The 26,610-nt window shown below is 35.4% G+C and overlaps 1 protein-coding gene across 1 annotated transcript; it reads left to right on the forward strand.

The window, feature by feature from the left end:
- Positions 1–10,749: 10,749 nt before the first annotated feature.
- LOC116013805 (dof zinc finger protein DOF1.8-like) lies at positions 10,750–12,431 on the forward strand. The gene is made up of 2 exons (XM_031253735.1): positions 10,750–11,125; positions 11,430–12,431. The coding sequence occupies exons 1-2, from the start codon at positions 11,102–11,104 to the stop codon at positions 12,123–12,125; spliced, it is 720 nt and encodes a 239-aa protein (XP_031109595.1). The 5' UTR covers positions 10,750–11,101; the 3' UTR covers positions 12,126–12,431.
- Positions 12,432–26,610: the final 14,179 nt, after the last annotated feature.

The raw sequence follows: 26,610 nt of genomic DNA on the forward strand, positions 1-26,610 counted from the left end.
AATGATACATATGTATTTCTTTAATACCATGAAAAAAATAAAAAAGAATAGTTTGAAACCAATCATATTAACTATTTGGGGGATTTGTTGACAATGAAAGTACTTAAATAACCCATTACCCAGCAAATTGAAGCGAGAAACTACCTTATAATATCTTTGAAATACATAATATTTTAAATTTTTAAATTTTTATTAATTTATTTAATCTTTTTTCTTAAACTAGGGATTTTTTTACCCACGATAACTCATTCAACAATAATGGTTGAACCAAATGAACCCCAAGCAGAACACCTAAAGGAAAGCCCATAACTCCTATATCATAATCTCATTGCATGACGTTGTCATCTATGCTACCAACAATAACCGAATTGCAAATAACACACTACCAACAAAAAGGAAGAGAACAAATAGTAAAGATAAAAACAATGACAATGTTACTCAAAAGAGAATTAAGAATACTTAGAAAATTCAAATTAAAAGTAGTATTTATTTAGACTATTATTTTTAGACCAAATATTTAGACTATCGATTTTACAAGGTTGCAAACATTTATTTTAGTAATATTATAATGAATTTTCTATATTATCTTGGATTCATATACTTTGAGTTAGATATTTAAATAAAAAAATTCGACATTCAATTACCCATGTATAAACTTTTCCTATATAATCTTGCATTGATATACTTTTAAATATTTATTTAAATATAAATATTGGGCATTAATCCATTCGCGCAAAGCGCGTATAAAACTAGTAATATCTATAAGGACTAAATAAGTCACAATATTGGTGGCTAATTGGGGTATTATTGCAATTTTATGTTAATTAGGGACAAAAATTACATTTATTCTATAATTTATGAACTTTAATTTACAAGAAAGCATGCCTGAAGGTACACACTAGAAAAAACTTATCATATAACTTAGCTAACAAAGAATCATAAGGAGGTAAATCAACATATGTCGTTCATAGCTGATCGATTCAAATAAATGAGGTTAATAGATTGACATCTTCCTGTCTTGGTACCTTACAGAGTTGTGGTTACCAAGACATCTGTTTTATCAACTTGATTAGAGTTACCCTCATAACTTAAGAACTAAAAATGTACTTTTTATCATTTATGATGTAGTTTAAGGGAATATTTTAAATTTTAGTTATATTTAATTCTGATTTTTTGAGTACCTGATTTTATTTATTTATTTATATGAAATGGTGACATAACACCTACTGACCTAGTATAGAGGCCAATAATTGATAGAAAAGTGATATATGTATTCTCATAGAGTATATTTTTCGTCACATATATAAATTTTATTGGATGATAAACAAAACACAGTGTAAACAGAAAGAAGAATGGAAGAAGGTCTGTCTTTCATTGCTTAACCAGACACGATTATATACATATTAACATCCTAAAAAGAAGGAAACTCAAAGGTAATATATAACAAGGAAATATTACCAGCTAAATACAAAAGGAATATTACCTAAATAAAAGATATTTACTAAATATATGTGCATGGAAATATTCTTCACAATATTCTCTAATACCCCCCCTCAAGTTGGTGCATGCAAATTTTGTATGCCCAGCTTGTCCACCAAGAATTTAAACTGCTTCTGCCCCAACGCCTTGGTGAATATGTCAGCAAGTTGCAATGTTGTTGAAACATAGGAGGGAGAAATAGTATTCTTCATAATCTCGTCTCTTACAAAGTGACAATCGACCTCTATGTGTTTCGTACGCTCATGAAACACAGGATTATTTGCCATATGTAACGTTGCTTGACTGTCACAATAAAGTTTCATGGGTTGAGAATGTGAAACATCCAAACTCGACAAAATCCCTCGCAACCATTTTAACTCACAAACTGTCATAGCCATGGACCTGTACTCAGCTTCAGCAGAAGATCGAGAGACTATTTGTTGCTTTTTGGTCTTCCACGAAATCGGAGATGTACCCAAGAACACTACCCATCCTGTAAGAGATCGACGTGTGATGGGGCAGCTTGCCCAATCTGCATCACACCAGCCATATAGCCGTAAGTCATTATCTGCCCGCAAGAGAACACCTTGTCCTGGACTACCTTTCAAGTAGCGCACAACTCTCAAAGCTGCATCCCAATGTTCATTTCGTGGTTGTTGCATAAATTGTGATAAAACATTAACAGAATATGCAATCTCAGGGCGAGTGAAACATAGATAAATTAGCCGACCAACCAAACGACGGTAAGGTTCTGGATCCTCCAGCAACCTTCCATTCGCTAATGAGAGTTTCTGATTTTGTTCCATAGGAAAGTTGACAGGTTTCGTTCCTAAGAGTCCCACCTCATCAAGAATATCCAAAGCATATTTCCGTTGACATAAATAAATCCCTTTCGAATTTCTTGCAACTTCCACGCCTAAGAAATATTTTAGACATCCCAAATCCTTCATGTGAAAACATGCACTCAAGTAGGATTTGAACACTTGTATGGCATTGCAATTATTTCCAGAGATTATTAAATCATCAACATAGACTAGTACATTTACTCGAGCAGTACCTCGTTTTAAGGTAAACAACGAGTAGTCATATAATGATTGAATGAACCCATACCTTCGCAATGCTGTTGATAGTTTTGCAAACCAACACCGAGGCGCTTGCTTAAGCCCATAGAGAGACTTTCTCAACCTACAGACAACCCCTGACTTGTTTGTTTTAAACCCCGGGGGCATTTTCATATACACCTCTTCCTCCAGATCTCCATGAAGGAATGCATTATGCACATCCATTTGATGCAGTTCCCACCCCTTTGCTGCTGCTACCGCTAGAAACATTCTCACTGTGACCATCTTGGCTACGGGTGCAAATGTTTCTGTAAAGTCAACACCTTCTACTTGATGATTCCCAAGGATCACTAGTCTGGCTTTATATCGCTCCACTGTGCCATCTGAATTGTATTTTATTTTGTAAAACCATTTACATCCAAGAGCTTTCTTCCCCGGAGGCAAGGCAGATAATTCCCATGTCCCATTGTTGGATAAAGCATCAATTTCTTTTCGCATGGCTTCTCTCCAACGTTTGTCTTTCATCGCAGCGGTAAAAGACTCTGGTTCATGGCCTGCAACAAGAGCTGCAAGAAACTCCCGATGTTGCAAGGAAAATTTATCACAGTTTACACTATGAGCTATTGGATAAGGCGTACCTGAGGGATGCGTTGCAACGGGTGAATCGGGAGATGGGCTCAATTTATAAGCAACATTAGTAACAAAATCACGCAATTTCACTGAGCGATATCGAGTTCGGTGCCCACGTCCTAATTGTTCCCCAAATTTTGTGTCATCTGCAACATCATTTGCACCCCCCTTGCTTCTAAACTCTCATTCTCAACTTCTTCATGCACTATTTCTGCTTGCTGTAAATCTTGGTTTGTGTGTGGCTCACATTCATTTTCAGACTCACAGTCATTTTTAGATTCATCCACATTTAACTCTTCATGCATGGCAGTGTTCTCTCCATTATTTCCTTCAAGAACACTAAGACCAAAAGGAAATTCTCCTTCACAGAAATTTACATCGCGTGATATAAAATATTCCTTTGTTTCTATATCATACACTTTCCACCCTTTCTTTCCGTACGGATAACCCACAAAAATACATTTTCTACTTCGGCTAGCAAACTTATCTCCCTTCGATTTTTGGTTATGAGCATAACACAACGAACCAAACACCCGCAAGTGATCATAGTGTGGAGGTTCTCCATACAAAGCTTCATAAGGAGTCTTTCCGTTCAAAAGTGGAGTTGGCGTTCTATTTATCAAGTAACAAGCAGTTAACACACATTCTCTCCAAAAATCAATGGGCAAACTTGCTTGAAATCGTAAAGCACGAGCAACATTCAGGATGTGCCGGTGCTTCCTTTCAACTCTTCCATTTTGCTGAGGTGTTCCTGTGCAAGAGCTTTGAAAAATAATTCCATGTTCCAAAAAATATTGTTTCAAACAAACAACCTCAGCTCCATTGTCACTTCGTACTATCTTAATTTGTTTATTAAATTGCCTTTCTACCATAGAAAAAAATTTTGAGTAACACACGAGACACTTCCTTTTTATCCACTAGCAAGAATATCCAAACAGCACGAGAATAATCATCAACTATCGTTAAAAAATAAGAGGCACCACAAGAAGATTTAGCTTTGTAAGGCCCCCACAAATCACAATGTATAAGATCAAACATATTGGTTGCTTTATTATTACTCAAAAGAAATTGGTCTCTTGTTTGCTTAGCTCGTTGACATACATCGCATACCTTGTGCAACAAATTATTTCCATCACTAATATCAACTACGGGTACTAACTTTGTAACCTTTAGGGAAGGATGCCCCAAACGTTTATGCCATAACTCCAATGAGCCTCCACTATCAACTTTTGATACCCTTATGCTCGGTATTTTTCGGAAATAATAGAGCCCATTTCTCCGTTCACCCGCTCCAATCAGCATCCTCGAAGTGCGGTCCTGTATCACACACAAATCCTTAGTAAATTGAGCAATACAATTAGAGTCATCAATCAATTGTGACACAGAAATTAAATTGCAATTCAACTCAGGTACATATAGCACATTATGCATTTTCAATCTTTCATCAAGATTCACCAGACCCTTCTTAGTTGCAACGGTACTACGTCCGTCTGGCAACCCCACAGGACACCCTGTCATATTGCTCACATTGTGCAAAATATTCACATTGCCCGTCATGTGATTGGATGCCCCTGTATCAATGATCCACGTATCATCTTTACCTGTCATTGTCTCATTCAATCCACCTTTACATGCGTTCAAAGCTGCCAAAAGAGTCTGCCATTGTTCATTGTTCAGTCCGGTAATCCTATTATTTTTTTCCACCACCTCGGGATTGACTTCCTGATCATTACTTGCAGAGGTGTGCATAGCATTAGCCCGAACACCGCCTCCTTTCCCACGCCCGACATATGCTCGTTGTGTTGCTTTGCCTCGTCCCCCACNTTTTCCTTCTCCTCTTGGCCTATCACCCCACCAATCAGGGTACCCAATTACCTGAAAACAAGTCGAAGCTTCATGCCCTGTCCTTTTACAAATAGAGCAGGTTACAGTCCTCTCCATCATATCTCCTTTTCCTTTAAATTTATTTCCTGTCTGCACATGCAACCCAATCGGTTCTCCTCGTTCTTCACTCACTCGTGCCATAGATTTAACCTTCTCATCGCGTATCACAATTCCATATGCTTTGTTTAGACTAGGGAGTGGTTCCGCCGCAATTCCATATGCTTTGTTTAGACTAGGGAGTGGTTCCGCCGCTAGGATATTTGAACGCACAGTACCGTACGTGATTTCATCCAACCCCATTAAAAATTGATGTAACTTCTCCTCCTCCCTGCGCTACCCCATTAAAAATTGATGTAACTTCTCCTCCTCCCTGCGCTTATCAAGTTTTGTTGAGATGTTGCATTTGCATCCTCCACACTCACATACAGGCATATGTTCATAGCTAGCCAAGTCATCCCACAACCCCTTCAACTTTCCAAAGTACCCGGCTATGGTCAATCCATGTTGTTTGCACTTGCTCAACTCGGTCTTTATTTGATGTATTCGCGGTCCATTCGGGACCGAGAATCGTTCTTTGATGTCATTCCATATGTCTTTCGCATCTTCCATATGCGATATTGTAGACCTCAGTTCCGGTTCGATCGTGTTCCGAATCCATGATACAAGCATGGACTGCACAGTCCACCAATCCTCATACTCGATGGATTCTGGTTTCGGTTCTAAAATCGTTCCCTCCACGAAACCCCATTTGCGGCGAGCTCGTAGGGAGGTTTTCATCGCCCGTGCCCATTCATCATAATTTTCGTCACCTCGCAGTCGAACTTGCATGATAACATTCCCTGGGTTGTCATTCGAGTTCAACTCATAAGGAGAGACAACCCTTTTCAATGGCTCTGTTTTCTTTATGTCACCCTCTCCATTCACTGTGTTTGAACCTAGCTCTGATGCCATGATAAACAAAACACAGTGTAAACAGAAAGAAGAATGGAAGAAGGTCTGTCTTTCATTGCTTAACCAGACACGATTATATACATATTAACATCCTAAAAAGAAGGAAACTCAAAGGTAATATATAACAAGGAAATATTACCAGCTAAATACAAAAGGAATATTACCTAAATAAAAGATATTTACTAAATATATGTGCATGGAAATATTCTTCACAATATTCTCTAATAGGATAAATAAAAATGAATGAGTAAAAATAATAATTTTTTTTTTTTGTTTAAATGGATCACATGACATCTCAACAGGGACTAGGAAATGGGTGGGGGGAGATGTAGTATTATGGACGGTACCGGTCTCTCTCTTGTGTTGTACCTACGCACCCACTAAGATTGACAGATTCTCTGAGAGATTTTACTTGACATAGTGCCACATAAACAATAAATTTGTGTTGTTTTTCCTCTGATGCTTTTCATCTTACCGTATATTTGACGGTGTCTTGTTTTGCCGCATTTACATATATTCATCCGCTTGTGTTTCTTCTCATATTTATTTTCACACTACATTAACGTAGTATACGCCATTCCACGACAAAACCCTTGACTATGAAGTCATTTCTCTCTTTTAAGGTATATTATATTATTAACAATAGTTGTATCAATGGGTATAATCGAAATAGATTTTAGAAGTGTTAACTATGGATTATTAAAAGTAAATTCAATATGAAAACTAAATTAAACAGATTCAACGCTAGATTATGATATAATAGACGGCCAAATGTTAAAGTTTGAAAATTCAAGGGCCGAATTGAAATGATCCCTTAAAATCATTCTCAATAGTTATAGTTTTTGCAGGTGTGACTAGAAAAGAGAAGATAAGAGAGAAGGGAAAAGGAAAAAAAAAAAGGCAAAACGAATATGGAAAAAGAAGCATCAGAATAACGGGCTCAGTTAGGCGCTATGGTTGCTCCGCACACGACTAAATGCAAGCCATATTTACACACTTACACAAGGTGAGACCCACTTTTCTGTAAAATCAACTCCTTATTGTAGGAGGGTTTTTTCTCTCTCCACTCCCTCTCTCCTCCACATAAGCTTGTTATCCTAAACAATTGCACAAAAAATATATATATGAGGATGCTCTAATGTAGTGTAATAATTTAAGGTTCTCAAAACTACAACATATAACATCAATCAATCCTTTTCAAATAATTTAAACGTTAGATTATTAATTTTTTTTATTTGAAATACTCACAATTTTTACAAGGTAATATCTATTCTATACTTTCTTAAACATTTTCAATCCAAAAAATCTAAATTCCACCACCCATAACTGGGATGCTATCACACTACATGGTAGTTGGCACGTAAGATCATTAATTAATCCTGTTTAATCTTATTAATCTAAAACCACCTAAACCTTGACAATGAAATTCCATCCGCGCATTTTGTATTGTTTCAATTGGCTTGGGCAAAGGCGCAAAGCTACTTCAAATTTGTATAGAAAATAATTTACAATAGAGTCAATTAATTTATCCACGACAACGACGTTGTTAGATGGGCAAAAAATTTGCAAAATACATACGTTATGCATTATTATTAAATAATTTAAAATGAAGTTTTTTTTATTAATTAATAGTAATATGTCACATTAATATTTGATAAATTTTTAATTTATCAAAACTAGTTAAATTATATTATAAATATTTGTTGGGTGATGCCTTTGAGAGCCGAGTCAATTATCTTGTCGTCGAAATGTGGTGTTAACTACACAAGTATAAGAAAATAAAATTGCACATTTTCTACTAGCTATAACTTTTGGCGTATCGATAAGTGTTTGATCATGACAATTGATATCAAAGCATGTTTGTTAGGTGGCGACTTAAAACATTACGCTAACTAATATACATGTACTTCTTTACTGCTAATTATAATTTTTAGCATAATAGTTAGTTTTCATCTGAGAAAATATTAGATGGAAAAGAAGTAGTAGAAATAAAATTTTGAGTGACTATAGATTTCCTTGAAAGGAGCTAGAACTGAAACAAAAATATCTTGAAGTTCGCAGAATACAAATTTGTAAGAAAATGAAAAAAGAAATTCCATTTTTATGCTCTAAAGTCAGTAGTGAAGTTTTGATTGTCATCCAAATGGCGAGCAATGGAAACCCACTTGTGGATAGTACCTGTCACATGCCTTGTCTTTTTGTTGTCCACTCTATACTCCCAAAATCTTCCAAACATATGCTTTCCAGTTTCCACCGTTTAGGGATGCCCATTTAATGTTATTTCACTATTAAAAAAAATTTAGGTGCAAACGAGCTGGGTAAAGCTCGAGTTTGGGTTGGCTCGAGTTCGAGTTCAATAAGAATGGGTGAATAATGCTTGAATTTGGTTCGGTAAATTTTTTAGTAATTCGAGCTTGACTCGAGCAATTCGTTTGGCTCGACTACTCGAGCTTGAGCTGAAGATCGACTCAAATATATATATATATATATATATATATATATATATATATATATATATATAGCTAGCGAGCTGCTCGACAAGTTATGAGCCTAAAGTATTTGATCTCGAGTTCAAGCCGAGCTTTGACCGAGCGGTTCTCGAGCCGTTCGCGAGCAGCTCGTCGCACCCCTACAAGAAATATTAAATTTATTGACAAAAAATCTGTAAATAAATCAGTGAATTTTTATTTTTTTGAAAGAATCAGTGAACTTCATAGGTGTTTAATTCAATAATAAAATTTGTAAGGATTAAATTTGTGGATATTTCAATATTTTCTTATAACATGTGTATACAAAATTTTGCATAACTATAATTTTTTCTAAATAAATATATAGTGTCTATTCACGAATTAATCTCATTTTGCCATGCTGATATTAAAGATAAATGATCGAGTGCATATAAACTAGTGCACATAAATAATAACCGGAATAATGAAATTATTCTGCCCATATAGTAAAATTTATTTACTAGGATATTTAGATTATATTTGGTGAAGATCATAGATCATCATACTATACTGTACATATATATGATTTAATATGTTATAAACTATATTTCTATAATTAATAAGTTAGGTTGAATAAGCCTGGAATAAGATTGTCACAAGTGCAACACGTAATAGTTTTTAGTTCAAATATAATTATGAGTTAAAAAATATTACATTTTAAATAAAAAGTGTTACATGTCTTACATAAGACAATCTCATACAAAACATGCTCAATTAGGTTTAATTATGCATTTTTCATAATCTATGGTACTCAATAGAGATTGATACATATATGATTCATGCTTTTATGGAGTAAAAGTTAAATTTGATGAACATAATTAAAATTAAAGATGTTTTTTTTACCTCAATAAAAATTTTAAATTGATAATTAAATTATACATTATATATATATATATATATATATATATATATATATATATATATATATATATATATATATATATATAATGTTATTATGTTCAACCTAAAACGTCCCAAATATGTATGAATTTGTTTTTTTTTTTATGAGTTTTAAGCAACACGTGAACATAGTTAAGTGATGTTATCTCTTGTATGGATTTGTCTTTAATACTAAATTGAATTGTGCATTTTGTTTCAACTAAAAGTTTAAATTGATAGTTGTACTATATGTTTATTCTTATACTATGTGAATTATTTTTGCCGCTTTATGAAAAATGAACATTTTCTTTCAATTTTTTAAGAGAAAAATTGTATTTTTGATTTTCCTGTTATACTTGGTCTTAATCTCTGAGTTATATGTGTGATTATCTTCAACTATTAAGTTATGTGCAAAATGATAATTTTAGTCCCTGAAGGATCAAATCAATCATTTTATTAAGAAACATATTGATAATAGAAATAAGAGTCATTTCCATTTTTAGTACTACTGTTATTGGGACATTGTCAATTTTAGTCCACTCCATTAATTTTTGCCACATTGTGGCCACTCTTATTTAGTCCTTGCCACTTTTAGTCCACCGTTACAATTTTCGTCAAATGACTGTCCAAAACATGGGTATTTTTAGTCTTTTCATGCTTTGGTTATCTTTTTGATCCTTTATAATGGGTTTCCTTACACATTTTCATCCAATGAAGAGGTCCGGCGAAATCCATGTGAGCCACATTACAAAGTCATGGCTTTCGCCGGACCTCTTCATTGGATGAAAATGCGTAAGGAAAACCACTGCAAAGGGTAGAGGAGATGATCAAAGCATGAAAAGACCAAAATACCCATATTTTGGACGGTTATTTGATGAAAATTTTAACGGTGGACTAAAAGTGACAATGACTAAATAAGACTGGCCGCAATGTGGCAAAAATTAATGTAGTGGACTAAAATTAGTAATACTCCAATAACAGTATGACCAGAAATGGAAATGACTCTAGAAATAATCACGAGGAACTAAAATTGTCACTTTGTACATAACTTAAAAGTGTTAAAAGATGGGTACATATAAATTAGAAAGTAAATTTGTACCACATACAAGTGAGTATGCATGATCATCTCAATATCCCCCTGGACCAGCTCCTGTGCCTCTCGGAGCGAACGTGGGTGGACCCCGGACCGTTAAACGGACGGAAAGAAAGACCCTGTAAATTTACCAAAAAAAATGATCATCCCAATATCGTACACTGACGGATAAAGTGTATAGTTATACAAACCGTATTGTAGCCATCATTATTAAATATGAGCAAGGGAAAAAGCTCTTGCTAGAATCCAAAAGAGAAAAAAGCAGGAAAAAAGAATAAAAAAAGAATTGGAGGAAAGAAGTGAGAAGAAACAGAAAGGGAGACCCCCTCCCCCACCATGAAATGAAATAATTTTTTTTTTTCCAATTACATAACTAGCTAGCTAGCAGCTGCTATATGGAACAGCCAAACATACACCATCTGAAATACTGCTGGGCTGCCTTTCAGCTGCTTTTGTTTCTTTCTTGATCTGAATTGGTTGAAAGCTTAAGTGGGATACATAGTTTTTGTTCTCCTCTATTCCTCCTGGGAACAAAGCTTCAACACTCTTTGCTTTTTCAGATCGATAGCTTTTTTTTCTTTCTTTTTCTCCACTTTTGTCACTCTTTTGTTCAGATAATGGATACTGCTCAGTGGCCACAGGTAAACAAAACCAAACAAATTTTTTTATTTTTCTTTTTCTTTTTCATATATGATGAACATCTTTCTAGGGTTTAGAGATAGAGAGAGGGATTTTCAAAGTTAGACCATCTTTTGCTTTGGGTCTTGAAATTTCCCTTCTTTTAAAAATTTTTTCCCTTTCCACAATCCAATAAAGTTTCCCATATATAAATCACTTTAAATCTTGTTTTTCTTTTGTTGTTGTTTGTTTGCTTGCTGTTTGATATCTTTTGGGTACTTATTATTTTTTATGCTTTTTTTTTTTTTTTTGAAATTATAATTTTAGGGTATTGGGGTTGTGGAGAATGTTGTGGAAACAGCAAGAGTAGCAGAGAAGAAACCCAGGCCAGAAAAGGAAAAAGCATTGAACTGTCCTCGGTGCAATTCCACAAACACCAAATTCTGTTACTACAACAATTACAGTCTTTCTCAGCCCAGGTACTTTTGTAAGACTTGTCGAAGGTACTGGACCGAAGGGGGTTCCTTGAGGAATGTTCCCGTGGGGGGCGGTTCACGGAAGAACCGAAGATCTTCTTCTTCTTCTTCCTTATTATCTTCTTCCTCTACTTCTTCTAAGAAGCTTCCAGATCATTCCACCCCATCGCCGTGCTTTCCTCTAAACCCTAATGCCGGGCAAGACCTCAATTTGGCATACCCACCACCCAATACCTCTAATCCCGGAATCTTGCACCATCTCAACCCGTTTCATATCCCCATACCCGTTTCCGACCCGTCCACCGCCGTGTTCTCTTCCGGGTTGCTGTTCCCATTGCATGACGTGAAACCCGCCGCCCTCGACGGGTTTGGGAACGGGTTTGTGAATCACGTGGAGGATAGTACTGGGGCGGCTCGAGTCTTTTTCCCCAATCTCGAGGATTTGAAATCCGGGTTTGAGCAGTATAGAGCCCAAGGAGAAACGACTAACGGGTATTGGAATGGGGCCCACGGCGGCAGCGCCGCCGGCAGCGGCGGCGGATGGTGAAACGGAGCAGTGTATGCATGTCTGGATAAGAAAAAACAGAAAAAGAAAAGGTGGTTTTTGTTTGGCGTTCTATATATATATATATATATATATATATATATATATATATATATTTGTAGCTTGTTGTTATCTGAAATGCGTGCTAACAGGTTTAGGATTATCTGTGCATGTTTTCTTTTCATACATACATTGATCTTAAACCTCGATCTTGTAATTTCTTTGTATGATATGTAGTGTGTATTTCTTATGTTGTCATTGACATAAGTTCTGGATGGGATGATTTCATTTTTAATTGGTTGGAATTTACATATGATGTGATAGGATAAATGTAGTGTAATTGTTAATGATGATGAACTAATTAACACAGTACACAGTCATCACACACAATATATATATGCATATTTGAAGTGAAGTGTGCTAACAGACAAGGACTCAAAGAATGTGTTATATATATATATATATATATATATATATATATATATATATATATATGAGAGTGACATCAGGATGGGTGCATCGTCAAGCAATTATCAATGCACTGCAAGGTATTTTCAAATGCACTGTGTGTACTACTTGATTTGCACTACCTGATTATACACACTGTAAAGTATTTTCAAATGCACCATGAGTACTACTTGATTCGCACTAGTTACGATTCTCATTATATTGATTATACACACTGTAAACTTTGGTGCATTTAGAAATGTTTGACGGTGCATATCAAAGGTTGACAATCAAGTAGTGCTAGTGAATTTTGAAAATGCTTTACTGTGCATTTATACTTGCTTGATGGTGTATATTAGCACTTGAAGCCTTGTCCGCACCATAATCCATTATTTTAATTACCATTTCAAATGGGTGGTCATAGGTTCGAACCTCGGGAGATTTTTGAACTAAAAATAAAGAAACATTTAATTTAGGTATTGTATTTAAGGTGTGATTCTCATTTGATGAGAAGATCAAATTTTATTTGGTAGTCAGTTCAAGACAATGGGGTGGGTGTTATTTCAGTATTATTGTATGTCTCATCACACTTTTGATGAGTTGCACTATGTCATTATCTAACATTTTATTCATAATTGGTAATAAATTGTGGTGCAAATAAAAGAGTGATTGGGTGGATAGGTATGGTTGATAAAGGTTAATGGGTAATAATGACACAAAAGTTTAAGTGTATATTTAATGCATAAGTCATAAGGCAACATTTTGTCAAAATCTTTTTCTAAATTGTGCACATCATTAAAGCACTTAATTAGAATAATGCAAGCATGCAATGAACAGCATGGGATGTTAATTTTAGTATTGAAACTTCGTATTTGCAATTGAATTGGTTGGAAATCATCAACTACTAGTCTGCAACAAACATTCTTCTTGAGATTCGTGCAATAATCCTCCACCATATGTAGTGGACCATTTGAGAGAATTATTTATTGCCTTAGCAAAAGTGGAAGACCTTGAATTAATAACGCATTTATTTCGTCCTCCAACGTTACATTCTTTCTTGCATGCCTATGCGGCTATGGGCTATGGCTATAGTTCTATACTATGCATTTTATGTGCACATGCTTTCTATAATTTTCACTCTATGCTAGTATGGTTTTTGACCAAGTATTAATGTTATTTTCTCATATTAAAATCATTTTATAACAATTATGTTTCCGTGTGGCATTATGAGGCATAAAAAAGAAAAACTCTTTATATATTCATTAATTATTTATAAGTTAGTTGATATTATCACACCTTAATCAAATAAAGAGGGTCAATTTGTTGTGGATGGGGTGGCAAAGTGGTTTTGAAGATGATCCCCGAGAAAGAGCTGACACTGCACGATATATTGTATGTCTTGGAAGTGTGAAAGAATTTGGTGTCTAGCTTGTTGCTGAACAAGCATGGATTCTGACCTGTATGATGTTTGAGTCAGGAAAAGTAGTTTGGTCTAAATTAGGAATGTTCGTAGGAAATGGTTATGTACTTGATGGGTTGTTTAAGCTCAATATAATGACCATTTTGAATAAAACAAAATTAATTTTGTTTACTTGTTTGAGTCTTCCAATTTATGGCATAGTAGAATAAGCCATGTTAATTTTAATTCTATACGTAGATTAATTAACATGAACCACATTCCAACATTCAAAATTAATGTGAACAACAAATGTGCAAGTTGTGTTGATGCAAAGCTCACTAATGTACCTTTTGAATCAATTGAAAGGCAAACTGAGTCACTTGAACTAATCCATAGCGATTTGTGTGATTTTAAATCGATACAATCAAGAGGCGGTAATAAATATTTTATTACGTTTATTGATGATGGCACATGTTACTGCTATGTGTATTTTCCTAAGAGCAAAGATGAAACCTTAGAAAACTTCATTCCTTATAAGAATGAAGTTGAAAACTAACTAACTTAATCGAAAAATTAAGAAAGTTAGAAACGGTCGAGATTGTGAATACGGAATACTTATTGGTGATTTTTATGCTAGTGTAGGTATCATATGCGAGCGTCGTACGACACCTTATGTATTGCCGAACAAAAGAATCACACATTGAAAGATATGATAAATGTGATGTTGATAAGTTTGGGCTTACCTCAAAATATGTGGGGTGGGACTATTTTGACAAGTAATAACCTTTTAAATAGAGTACTCCACAAGAATCTCGATAAGACCCCCTTACAATTTGTGGAAAGTGTAGGAGACCTTCCTGCCAATACTTGAAAGTATGGAGGTATTTTGCCAAAGTGTTGGTCCCAACACCTAAGAAAATAAAAATAGGCCCTAAGAGGGTGGATTGTATTTTATTAGCTATGCACATAACAGTAGTGCCTATCGGTTCTTAGTACACAAGTCCCATATTCCAAACATACATAAGAACACAATAATAGAATCGGGAAATGCATCATTCTTTGAAAATGTATTTATGTGTAGGTCCAACGAGAGACCTAATACATCGAAACAAACCATCGACGAAGTTATGGACAATGAGAGTGTGAGACCCCAAAATACTTTTCCACCAAAACTCCTATTTTATCAAATTTCAAAATAAAACTATGTATAATTTTTACTCCTACGATTATTTTGCCTAATGAGCTTATAAATAAAATACTTTAAACTCTTTATTTCAAATGATTTATTACAAAATATTTATATAATTATTTATAGTTTTAAAAGCCTTATTTAAAAGATATATTTATTTATCAAAATCTTGATCCAAAAGTCTATCTAAGAGGAACCTGTGAATATGATAGTCTTGTTTTAAACCAAATATTGATTTCCAAAATACTCCTATCATAATTTTATATGTTCTATAATATACTTTACGTAAATTTGATTCAGTTCTCGACCCGAAATTATAACCCGAGATTCTTAATTCACAAAGTGACCAAAATTCTTCATAGTCGTTCATTTCCCTCCTTTCTTCCTAGGGTTTTGTGTCTATGAATAGTGCATTATTCCATTGTTGAGACTTAATCCCTCTAGCTGCCTCTCCCTTTCTCTACACTTGCAGAAGATCAACCAAGAAGCACTATTGTGTATTGTAAACTTGAGCTCTAGCTTAACATTTTCAACTCTCTTCTACCATTGTTCCTTCTTCTTCTTCTTCATCCTTTCCCCTGCATTTTTGTATGTGTATGAATGTTGTGTATGTATGAATAATATGTGCAATAAATGCTTTGTTTGGGGTATAGGAGGTGAAAGTAGTGGTCAATGATTGAAAGAGAAGGAGGGATTCACGCTTCTAGGCTTTCAAGCTTAAGGTATAACCCATGGAAACTCAAAACTAGTGTATTTCCTAATGATTTGTGTGCTATGCTCTGTAAATACATATTGGGTGTTTTAATGTCTAATAGTGAAGATATATGTTATGTTTTGATCATGAGATGATGTGAGAATAATGCCTTGTTGTGATTTTGTTGATGTTGAATGTTGTGGAGGTGATGGAGTTATGTTAATGGAGGTTTTCTGGTGTTAGAAGCGGGGGATGACCAAATTGAAGTGGGTGAGCATTGTCAAGGACGTTCTATTAAAAATAGGGGCACCATCTAATAGTTTAATTTGGACCTTCACTATTTTTGTTTCGAGATGCAATCTAATTAAATATAATAGAGTAAAATTGCAATCTAAATATAATAGAGTAAAATGAAAAACACAAAGAAAATAATAGAGAGACAAAAACATAGGAGAAGAGAGATTTTTTTTTAACATTTAGATTTCACTTAATGATACAAAAAGATATCTATTTATAAAAGTAAGAAACATAATCCAAAAAAACCTATGATATATAAAGATAGAAGTCTAGAAGATCTAGAAAATCTCTATAACTAAGGCAATTGAGTCCAAATCCATATAGAATTCAAGTTATTGTATTCTATGACAAAAGGGAAAATGTAATAAAAAATTTTTGTCTAAATATAATGCATAAAATTCAACAAAGAAAAAAATACATTTCAAAATTAAATTTAAAATTAGTGACATTTAATTTCCGTACATATTTAAATACAAATTTATTCACTCAAATTTTGATGTTAATTACTTATAAATGTAAAGGCTTGAATCAGAATTATATTCAGAGAGAAGATTACTACAGAATATATAGAGCTATACATCAAGATTCTAAGGGAAGTTACAACAGATCACAGGCTCAGTCTGAGACTAACAAATAGAGAAAGAGTAGGACAACAACAGATAAATAATATAATTATAATGAGTCCTTAATACACCCTCGCAAAATGATGGATCCATTGGAGAGACGCAGCTTGGACCGAAAAAGAAGAAACAAGGCACGTCCTAATGGTTTGGTAAGAGCATCTGCAATTTGTGACTTCGAAGGAATATGACAAACACATAGAGAACCATCAGCCACTTTTTCATGCACAAAAAAAAATCCAAAGCAAGATGTTCCATCTTAGAATGAAACATTGGATTGCGGCAAACATAAGTTGCTCCTAATTATCACAAAACAAAGTAAGAGGCCGAGGCTACGGAATTCCCAACTCAGTCAGTAAATTACATACCCAATACAACTCTGCTGCACCATTAGCTAGTGCCCTATATTCAGCCTCCGTAGACGATCGTGAAACTGTTTTCTGACGAGTAGACTTCCACGAGACAATATTAGGGCCACAATATATAACATACGTTGTAGTCGAACGGCCCCCAACGGAGACTCCACCCCAATCATAATCAACAAAAGCGGTTAACTGAAGACTTGGAGAGCGACGTAATACTAACCCATAATGATAGGTTCCATTCAAATATCGCAGCAAATGTTTCCCAACCTGCTAGTGAACCGCACCAGGAGCATGCATATATTGAGACAGACGGTTAACAGCATACGCTATGCCCGGACGCATGATAGACAAGTATTGCAACAAGCCAACAAGCTTCCTGAACTGAGTGGCATCCAAAACTTCATCAAATCCAGTTGAGGGTAACACAACATCCTTACTCATAGGTGTCAAAACTGGCTTAGCACCATCCATATTAAAGCGAGTTAGAATATCTGAAACATATTGACTTTGAGAGAAAAACAACCCAGATTCCACATTAATTAATTCAACACCCAAAAAATGATGAAGTTCACCCAAGTCCTTTAGCAAGAACTGAGAGGATAAGGACGAAACAAATGAATCCAAAAAGACATTATTATTTCCTGTGAGTATATTGTCGTCAACATAAACAAGAAAGTAAATAACAACACCATTTGCATCATAGATAAAAAGAGAGGCATCTACCAATGACTTGCGAAAACCAAGACTCAACAAATAATCAGAGAGCTCGAAATACCAAGCACGGGGAGCCTGTTTGGGGCCATAAATAGCCTTTTTCAATTTGTAAATATACTAGGGGTGATTTGGATCAAGATTGCCCATTGGCTATTCCATGTACACTTCCTCATGTAAAGTGCCATGAAGAAAGGCATTATTGATATCAAGTTGTCGTAGCACCCAATGACAGCTCAAAGAAATAGAAAGAACAACTCGGATCGTCACAGGTTTCATCAGTGGGCTGAATGTTTCAAAATAATCACGCACGGGCTACTGGAAAAACCCCTTAGCTACCAAACGAGCTATATACCTATCAACCGCACCATTTGGCTTCTGCTTAACCCGAAAGATCCATTTGCAACCAATGGGCACACGGTTATCATGCGGTACAAGCTCCCAAGTATTATTCCGAATTAGAGCCGTGTATTCATCATCCATAGCTTGCCACCATAATGGATCCTTAAGAGCCTGTGTAGCAGTCGACGGCTCAGTAGAGGAAGGTAGAGGATGAACGGTCGAGTGATTTACAAACTTGTCGTTAAAATACTTGGGATTTGGTTAACGAATCTGAACTGGACGAGAACAATCCTGCGATTCAAGCGAAGGAATAATATGAGTTGAACTAGAAGAAGCAGTAGAGGACTGCGAGTCGGAGGTGTCTGTATAGGCCGCACAAGGAGAACCGCATGGGGATGGCAGAGCTGTTGGTGAGGTTGATGGAAGAGGACACTGCGAAGGAGGCGCATGAGGAGAATGAACAGATAAGGTAGGTGAAGACACAGAGTGAGTGTTAGTGGCAAGAGAAGCTGAAGAGCTTGTCACAGTGGGTGTTGGAACAATTGGATGTAACACCACTGGTGGACTCAAAATAACAGGAGTCTGCTCCCGTGAAACAGAATGACCGGAAGAACTAGAAGCAACAGGATGTAAATATGGAAAAACATTATTAACAAACTTAACATGCCGGGAAAGATATACACGGTTAGTCAACGGATCAAGACACTTAAAGGTTGACTGAGTCGTAGAGTACCCAACAAAAATGCAGGACATAGACCGAGGTTGCAATTTTGTTTTCATATATGGTCTGAGCCACGGATAGCATAAACAACCGAAAGGTTTGATTTTTTGGTAGTTAGGAGAAGTTTGAAACAGTACCTGGAATGGAGACTGATTGGCTAGGACAGGAGTAGGCAACCGGTTGATCAGATAGACTGCACATTGGAAAGCATATGACCAGAATGTTAGAGGTAAGTTTGAGCGATGAAGCAATGAGAGCCCAGTCTCGACAATATGGCGATGATGCCTTTCAACTGTGTCATTGTGCTCAAGAGTGTGAGGAGCAGTTGTAAAGTGAGAAATACCATGCAGATTAAATAGCGGGATAAGTTTTATAAACTCTCCACCATTGTCAGAAAATATGGAAACAATCTTATGGCCAAATAACTTTTCCACTAATCTTTTATATTGAGGAAAAATGACAAAGACGTCTGATTTTTTTCTTAGAGGGTACCACCATATATATTTGCTGTAGAAATCCACAAAAATAACATAATATAGGTATCCATCAACAGATTTTTGAGTAGGTCCCCATACATCTGTATAAATAAGCTGAAGAGGTTTTGTACTGCCCATAGAATTATCAAAAAATGGAAGATTGTGACTTTTATTAGTGTTACATGAAATACAAGAAAAATTATTGAGAGCAAGGGAATCAAACGGAATACTAAGATGATTGATAATATGCCTTAGAATTTTATTTGACGGGTGCCCGAAGCGATGATGCCAATCTAGAAGAGATGTGGAAACTGCAACATTGAATTGTGGTTGAGTAGACATAGAAGCACAATAAACATTATGTTTGTTTTCCCCCTTGAGTAACGACGCCCCCGTCACGAGATCCTTCACAAGGAAACAAGAAGGAAAAAAATTCAACTGAAACTTTGTTAGTTTTACAAAGCTGAGAAACAGAAACAAGATTTATTTATTTATTTATTTTTTATTTTTTTTTGTAATTTAGGAACATAGAGTACAGTAGACAATGAAAGGTCACGATCATTGGTGGGAAAACTAGTATGGCCAGTATGAGAAATGTTAAAGGCTTTTACCATCACCCAAGAAAATTTCACCTGGACCACCGTAATTTGAGAAATTATGTAGGAAACCCAAATTTGAGGTAGCATGATGAGAGACGCCATTATTAAATAGCCATTGAGTATAGTCAATTGGTGCTGTTGTCGTGGTGGAATTAATAGCAGGGCTCTGAGCAGTATTAAAGACCTGCATGTTATCCAGTCTAACATTGTTCTCCCTCAGAAAGCGTGCAAGTTTCCTACAAACACGAGTTTCATGCCCAGAGTTGTGGCAAAAATGACAGATCTTACCGTTCCAATCTCCACTAGTAGGAAAGCGACTTTGATTGCCAGAAGGCCGCCAAATATAGTTTCACGTATTATCTATCTTTGGACCAGAAAAGAACCTCTCGTTCTAGAAATTCTTCAGCCTGTTCTGTTGCGCTACATTCGCCGTGGCCAATAGAGTTTGCTGCATCTCATCATTACACTTCATACGCGCTCACAGTCTAGTAAATTCTCACGGAGCGCCAAAAAGGAGATAGGTGTTTCTCTTGCATGGATTGCTGATGTGACAGAATGGAAGTCATCTCCTATTTGAGACAAGGTATGTGCAACCAGATCCTCATCTGAGACCGGCGATTGAACCAAGGCTATGTTGTCAACAAGTGTTTGCATCTCTTGCAGATAGTCGGAGATAGATTTTGATCCTCGAGGATTGTTTGCAAGTTTGGATTTCAAGGATATGACACGACCACGAGAAGCGTTTGCGAAACTTGCTGTTAATTTCTCCCAAGCGTTTGCAGTAGTAGTAGCTGAGGCGAGTACTGGCTGAATGGTGTCCGAGCAACTCCCCAAAAGTGCGCTAAGAAGAATTTGGTCTTGACGATACCACACTTGATAGGATGGATTCGGAGTCGTACGTGCAGTATCCGAAAATGCCGCAGGAGCTGCGGTTGTTCCGTCAACGTAACCGGCAAGACCAAGTCTTACTAGCGTAGCATAAACTTGTTTACGCCAGACCAGAAAGTTGGTAGAAGTATCATTTGTGATGGCCATGAGATCACGCAGCAAAAAAAGAGGAAGAGAAAAAAAAATTACTCGTTTGAGTATATTAAGCTCTTGATACCATGTAAAGGCTTGAATCAGAATGTATATTCAGAGAGAAGATTACAGTAGAATATATAGAGCTATACATCAGGATTCTAAGGGAAGTTACAACAGATCACAGGCTCAGTCTAAGACTAACAAATAGAGAAAGAGTAGGACAACAGCAGATAAATAATATAATTATAAGAGTAAATTGCACTTTTGGTCCTGTGACTATTAGGGTCTTATTAATTTGAGTACGCAACTTTTAAAACTAATAAATTAGTCCATTAACTATGCTTTTTTTAACAGATTTGGTCCTCCGGGCCAAATCACCGGTCAAATTTGGCCAGAAAATCATAACCCAATTTTAATTATTTATAAGTGAGGGCAAAAAGGTCATTTTACAAGGTGGTCTTCTTCTTCCTTGCCAAGCTCGCCGGCGATGCTAGAATTTCCATGGAGATATTAAGGTCTCCTCCCCCATCACGCTCAGTGTGTTGCAGAACTCGTACCCCTCCTCAGTCGGCTCGTTTTGGCCAGAATTGGTCGAATCCGTGATGAAACCCTTGCTGGACTTCCTCCGCCAAACCGGGTCGTACATGATGGTCAACTGTTACCCGTTCTTCGCCTACGAGTCCAACTCCGATGTCATTCCGCTCGATTATGCACTCTTCAGGGAGAATCCCGGCGTCGTGGACGCCGGAAACAGCCTCTGTTAAAAGGGTGGGGATGACTTCGTAGGGGACCTAGTCCCGAAGACATCTCCCTAAGGGAGGAAGAGTTTCACAAAAGGGTGATCGGTTTCGTAAGAGACCCAGTGTTGTGTTGGTGTTTGCAACGGTAGCATCCCCTCTATTTTGAATTCTCTCCCATTGGGTTTAGAATTTGTTATTTAATTAAGTCTCTTTTTATATATTAATTTGGAAGTTATAACTAGGCTCTATTAGTAGAATTTGGGGGTGCTACATAGATCAGAGTGGGCAATCAGAAAAGGAACCGAAGCTTGAGGCTGAACATAACAAAAGAGTAAGAGTTGAAAACTCATTTGGTCCAGATTTTCTAACTTGTTAAAATACGATTCTAATATTTTAACATGTTTATTAGAAAATGAACTGTATTTTCAAACTTGTTTGTTAGAAAATGAGTCTCGTACGTGTGTAGAAGTCGTGACTTCTATAGAATGACCAATGTGGAAAGATGATATAAAAAATGAAGTAGATTTTATCTTACAAAGTCATACTCGAGAACTTGTTGATTTTTGTCCAAGTAGTAAACCCTTAGGATACAAGTGGTTCTTTAGAAGGAAGATGAAACTAGATGATTCCATCAAGAAGTACAATGTCAAGCTTGTAATTAAAAGTTACAAGCAACGCGAGGGCCATGATTATTTCGACATTTATCCCCCTATAACGAGGATAAATTTCATTAAAATGACACTTACCATAGCCGCATGTTAGAAATAAATTGTAATTATATTTTGATGAACCAGAAACGTATTTTAGGATGAAAAATTTAGTCCTCTATTTATTTTATATTTCATTTTGTATATGAGTCAAAATTTTAACAAGTCCAGGAAAATTAATTCAAGAAGAGATGAGCCACGGTATTGAAGGTATAAAGTTAAGAAAGAAGAAGATGATGGTACGTGATGAAGATGAGTTACGGGTTCATAGTTAATTTTAAGAAGTCACGGTTTTAAATTTTAGCTAAGGAAGTGGATGTGAAATAATGGAATCACGGTTTTAATACAAAAGCTAAGGTTTATCGATTAAGTCAAGGTTTCAACTTAATTAAGCTAAAAATGCCAAAGACCTTGTGGTCTAGTGGCATCCGGTGTCCCGGTTAACACTCCCACATGGATGATGGGATCGAGCCTCAGTGGAGGCAACTGTTGACTCAGCAAGCAGATGAAGAGAAGAAAAGATTGATGTGACACCATAGCAACTTTAAATTAGATCATCAGTTGACAATTAGATCATCAAGTTTGATTTTGAAATTGGAGACATCAGAGGGAACATCAGTTGAGACACCATAGCAACTTTAAATTAGACATCAGTTGACAATTAGATCATCAAGTTTGATTTTGAAATTGTTCATCTCCAACACACAATTTCAAAACTTCAAATATAAATAGAGATAAAGACTTGAAGAAGAAGAGAACACACAAGAGTCAGACAAACATCAGTTGAGACACCATAGCAACTTTAAATTAGACATCAGTTGACAATTAAATCATCAACTCATAGCAACTTTAAATTAGACATCAGTTGACAATCATCAACTCATAGCAACTTTAAATTAGACATCAGTTGACAATTAGATCATCAAGTTTGATTTAAATTAGACATCAGTTGACAATTAGATCATCAAGTTTGATTTTGAAATTGTTCATCTCCAACAGACAATTTCAAAACTTCAAATATAAATAGAGACACCATAGCAACTTTAAATTAGACATCAGTTGACAATTAGATCATCAACTCATAGCAACTTTAAATTAGACATCAGTTGACAATTAGATCATCAAGTTTGATTTTGAAATTGTTCATCTCCAACAGACAATTTCAAAACTTCAAATATAAATAGAGATAAAGACTTGAAGAAGAAGAGAACACACAAGAGTCAGACAATTTCAAAACTTCAACTATAAATAGAGATGAAGACTTGAAGAAGAAGAGAACACACAAGAGTCACGCAACACAAACTTCAACTATAAATAGAGATGAAGACTTGAAGAAGAAGAGAACACACAAGAGTCACGTAACAGAGATGAAGACTTGAAGAAGAAGAGAACACACAAGAGTCACGCAACACATGTTGATATTTGAAAATCAAGAGAGAAAGAGCAGTGTAAAGAAATTCTTCAGAGTTTCATCTAGAAAATAGACTTAGTAATTTCAAAAGATTTATTTTTCTAAAAGTCTCTAAAAGTTGGAGAGAAAAGAAAAAAAATTTTCTTGTAAAACACTTTCCCTACTGAGTGTAGGTAGAGGCCTGAGTAACAAAGGAGTTTGTGAAAATCCTGTGGAGTGCAAGCTTTGTGCAAAGGCACTCAAAGTTGTAATTAGTGTTGGCTTAGTGTTCAAGGCACTAAAGGAGAAGTTATAGAAGTGCTGAGTTGGTGAACTAGCACGTGCTAATTCACTATTGTATGTATTTGGGTGATTGAAATAGTGAATTCCTCCCGGAGATTGGAATAGAGTGGACGTAGGCTGGGTTTGGCCAAACCACTTCAAAATCTTGTGTCTCTTATTTACTTTACTGCCTTTACTTATTTCTTGCTCATAATCCTCACAACATTTTAGATACAAGTTATATAAATATTCAACCCACACAAGCTTAAGAAGAATCACAAGATTATTGTATAAAATGTTAACTTCTAGTGGCAATCCTGAAGATTGTACCATATCTCTTCTCTACACTCTTTTTGAAACAATTATTTTACTTTAATCCGTGTAGATCTTGAAGATTGTTATCTTTAGGGGAAGACGAGGGGGTACATTTACTTGAATAAATCCTGAAGATTGAGTCTTAAAAGGACTAACAGTTGTACTCTTTTGCAACATATGAATACATGCATACCATGTATTCTTTTCCTCACTAAATTTTTTCCCACATGGTTTTTCTAGTTTGGCTTTTAACGAGGCATGAGTATGATATAGTAATGTCAATGGAGGAAGTTGTATATAAATACTTAAGTAGACAAACCCCAAAATCCTGAAGATTATGCCTAGAAGGCTTATGATTGTACTGTTTTATTTTCACTTAACTAAGTTTTTCCCACATGGTTTTCTTAAGCTAAGGTTTTTAATGAGGCAACCAGTACAATATATGAGTTTACAAATATTATGCATTTTTTCTTCAATTAGCTAGGTTTTTCTCACGTGGTTTTCCTAGTTAAGTTTTTAATGAGGCATGAATGTATGTAAATATACTATCCTCCATATACCTTGTAGTCTTTTCTTGTATAGATTTTCCTCACAGAGTTTTCCTACCAAATTTTTAATGAGGCAAGATCATGGACAAATAATGTCCAAGGGGAGGGTTATAAATATACATTAATATTATTTCTATTGTAACAGACGTAACAGTCTGGTAATTAAGCATGTCATTAATGTATCTGTTATATTTGTATTGTATATATACTTACATATGTTGTATTGTTTGGATGCCTACACTATTGTTTCTCATTCTCTCTTTTCTCTTTACAATATCTTCATTCCTGCAATGTTCATTGGTTCATAAGTTAGGAACTAATGGAGTAATGGCTAATGGCCATACAATTAGAACATAAAAAAATATTATTTCAACCAATAATTGTTGGGTTAAAATAGAGTAAATCAATTTAATTAATAGTATTATTCTTGCATGCGTCTGTCAAAAAATACCGATTAAATATCAACATCGTATTGAATTTTATTTATTATTGAAAAAAATAAAATACTAGGATTGAAATTTGTTGCTAGCTTGTCGCTACATCTCTCCCCCAATACTATGTATAATAGATTGATCATGTTTACTTTAGACCAGCTAATTAAATTATTTATTTATAATTTTATATTGATGGTCTGAATTAAAAAGTCATCCACCATAATTAGTGTCATGCCATGACAAAGAACGTCATTCTCGTGAAATCCCACAAGAGATTCTTGTTTCTCTCTAGGGGGGATACATGCATCATCCTTTACTAACTTGTAACAAATCTAGGCTTAATTTGCTGCCGCCTTAACTTTTGTAAATATCTACGGGTAATGCTTAGCATTCTGATCTTACAAAAAATAATAATAATAATAATAATAATAATAATAATAATAATAATAATAATAACCTGGGGTGTGATTGAATAAAAGAGACTCATCTATCATTAATCAAAGGTAAATGGTTTGTTCTTGACTTTGAGTATGGACCAACCTTAAATCTTTAGGTCAGCTGTCCCTCTCAATAAGTGTGCCTACAATTCAATGAAGAGATTAATCAGTATGTCGGTGAAAATCATGGACTACACTCAACAACAACAACAACAACAACAATAATAATCTAGTTTCAATTAGATTTGAATGAACTTATGAAAGTAAAATAAAAGAGAAGAAAAAAAAAAGTAAACACTATCAATTATATATTGCCAACCAACCAATCACCTTGTCCTCAAATGACATGTAGTGATTCTCCCATATGGGAGGACATGAGATTGAGCCTCAGTAGAGGCACAGGACTGTAGTGCACTTGCATAGTGGATGATTTTTGGATTCGTCTTAGAGCATTCTCAATAGCAATGATTTTTTTGCGATTTTTGAAATGACAACTAGGAGAGAGATGGGGGAGGGGGGTGGAAGAAGAAAAAAAGGAAAAAAATAAAAGGGTGTCTGTCACAAAAAAATAAAAAAGAATGACAAGCAATGGTAACGCGCCCGACTGGACGCTATGTTGTGCCTCATCACACGAGGACAGAACGACTTCTTTTCAATTTTGATGGGAGCCATGTCAAGAGATCAAAAATCACTCTTTGAAGGAGACTCTCACCTTTTTTTTTTTTTTTTTTTTTTTTTTTTTTTTTTTTTTT

This window comes from Ipomoea triloba, chromosome 3 (genome assembly GCF_003576645.1).
Source record: "Ipomoea triloba cultivar NCNSP0323 chromosome 3, ASM357664v1".
Classification (NCBI taxonomy): Eukaryota; Viridiplantae; Streptophyta; class Magnoliopsida; order Solanales; family Convolvulaceae; genus Ipomoea; species Ipomoea triloba.

What these genes read in the sequence shown, in the direction of transcription:
- LOC116013805 (XM_031253735.1), top strand. Translation starts at nt 11,102, where the DNA reads ATGGATACTGCTCAGTGGCCACAG. An exon ending in ATACTGCTCAGTGGCCACAG is followed by an intron (nt 11,126 to 11,429) that starts GTAAACAAAACC and finishes TTATAATTTTAG; the next exon opens with GGTATTGGGGTTGTGGAGAA.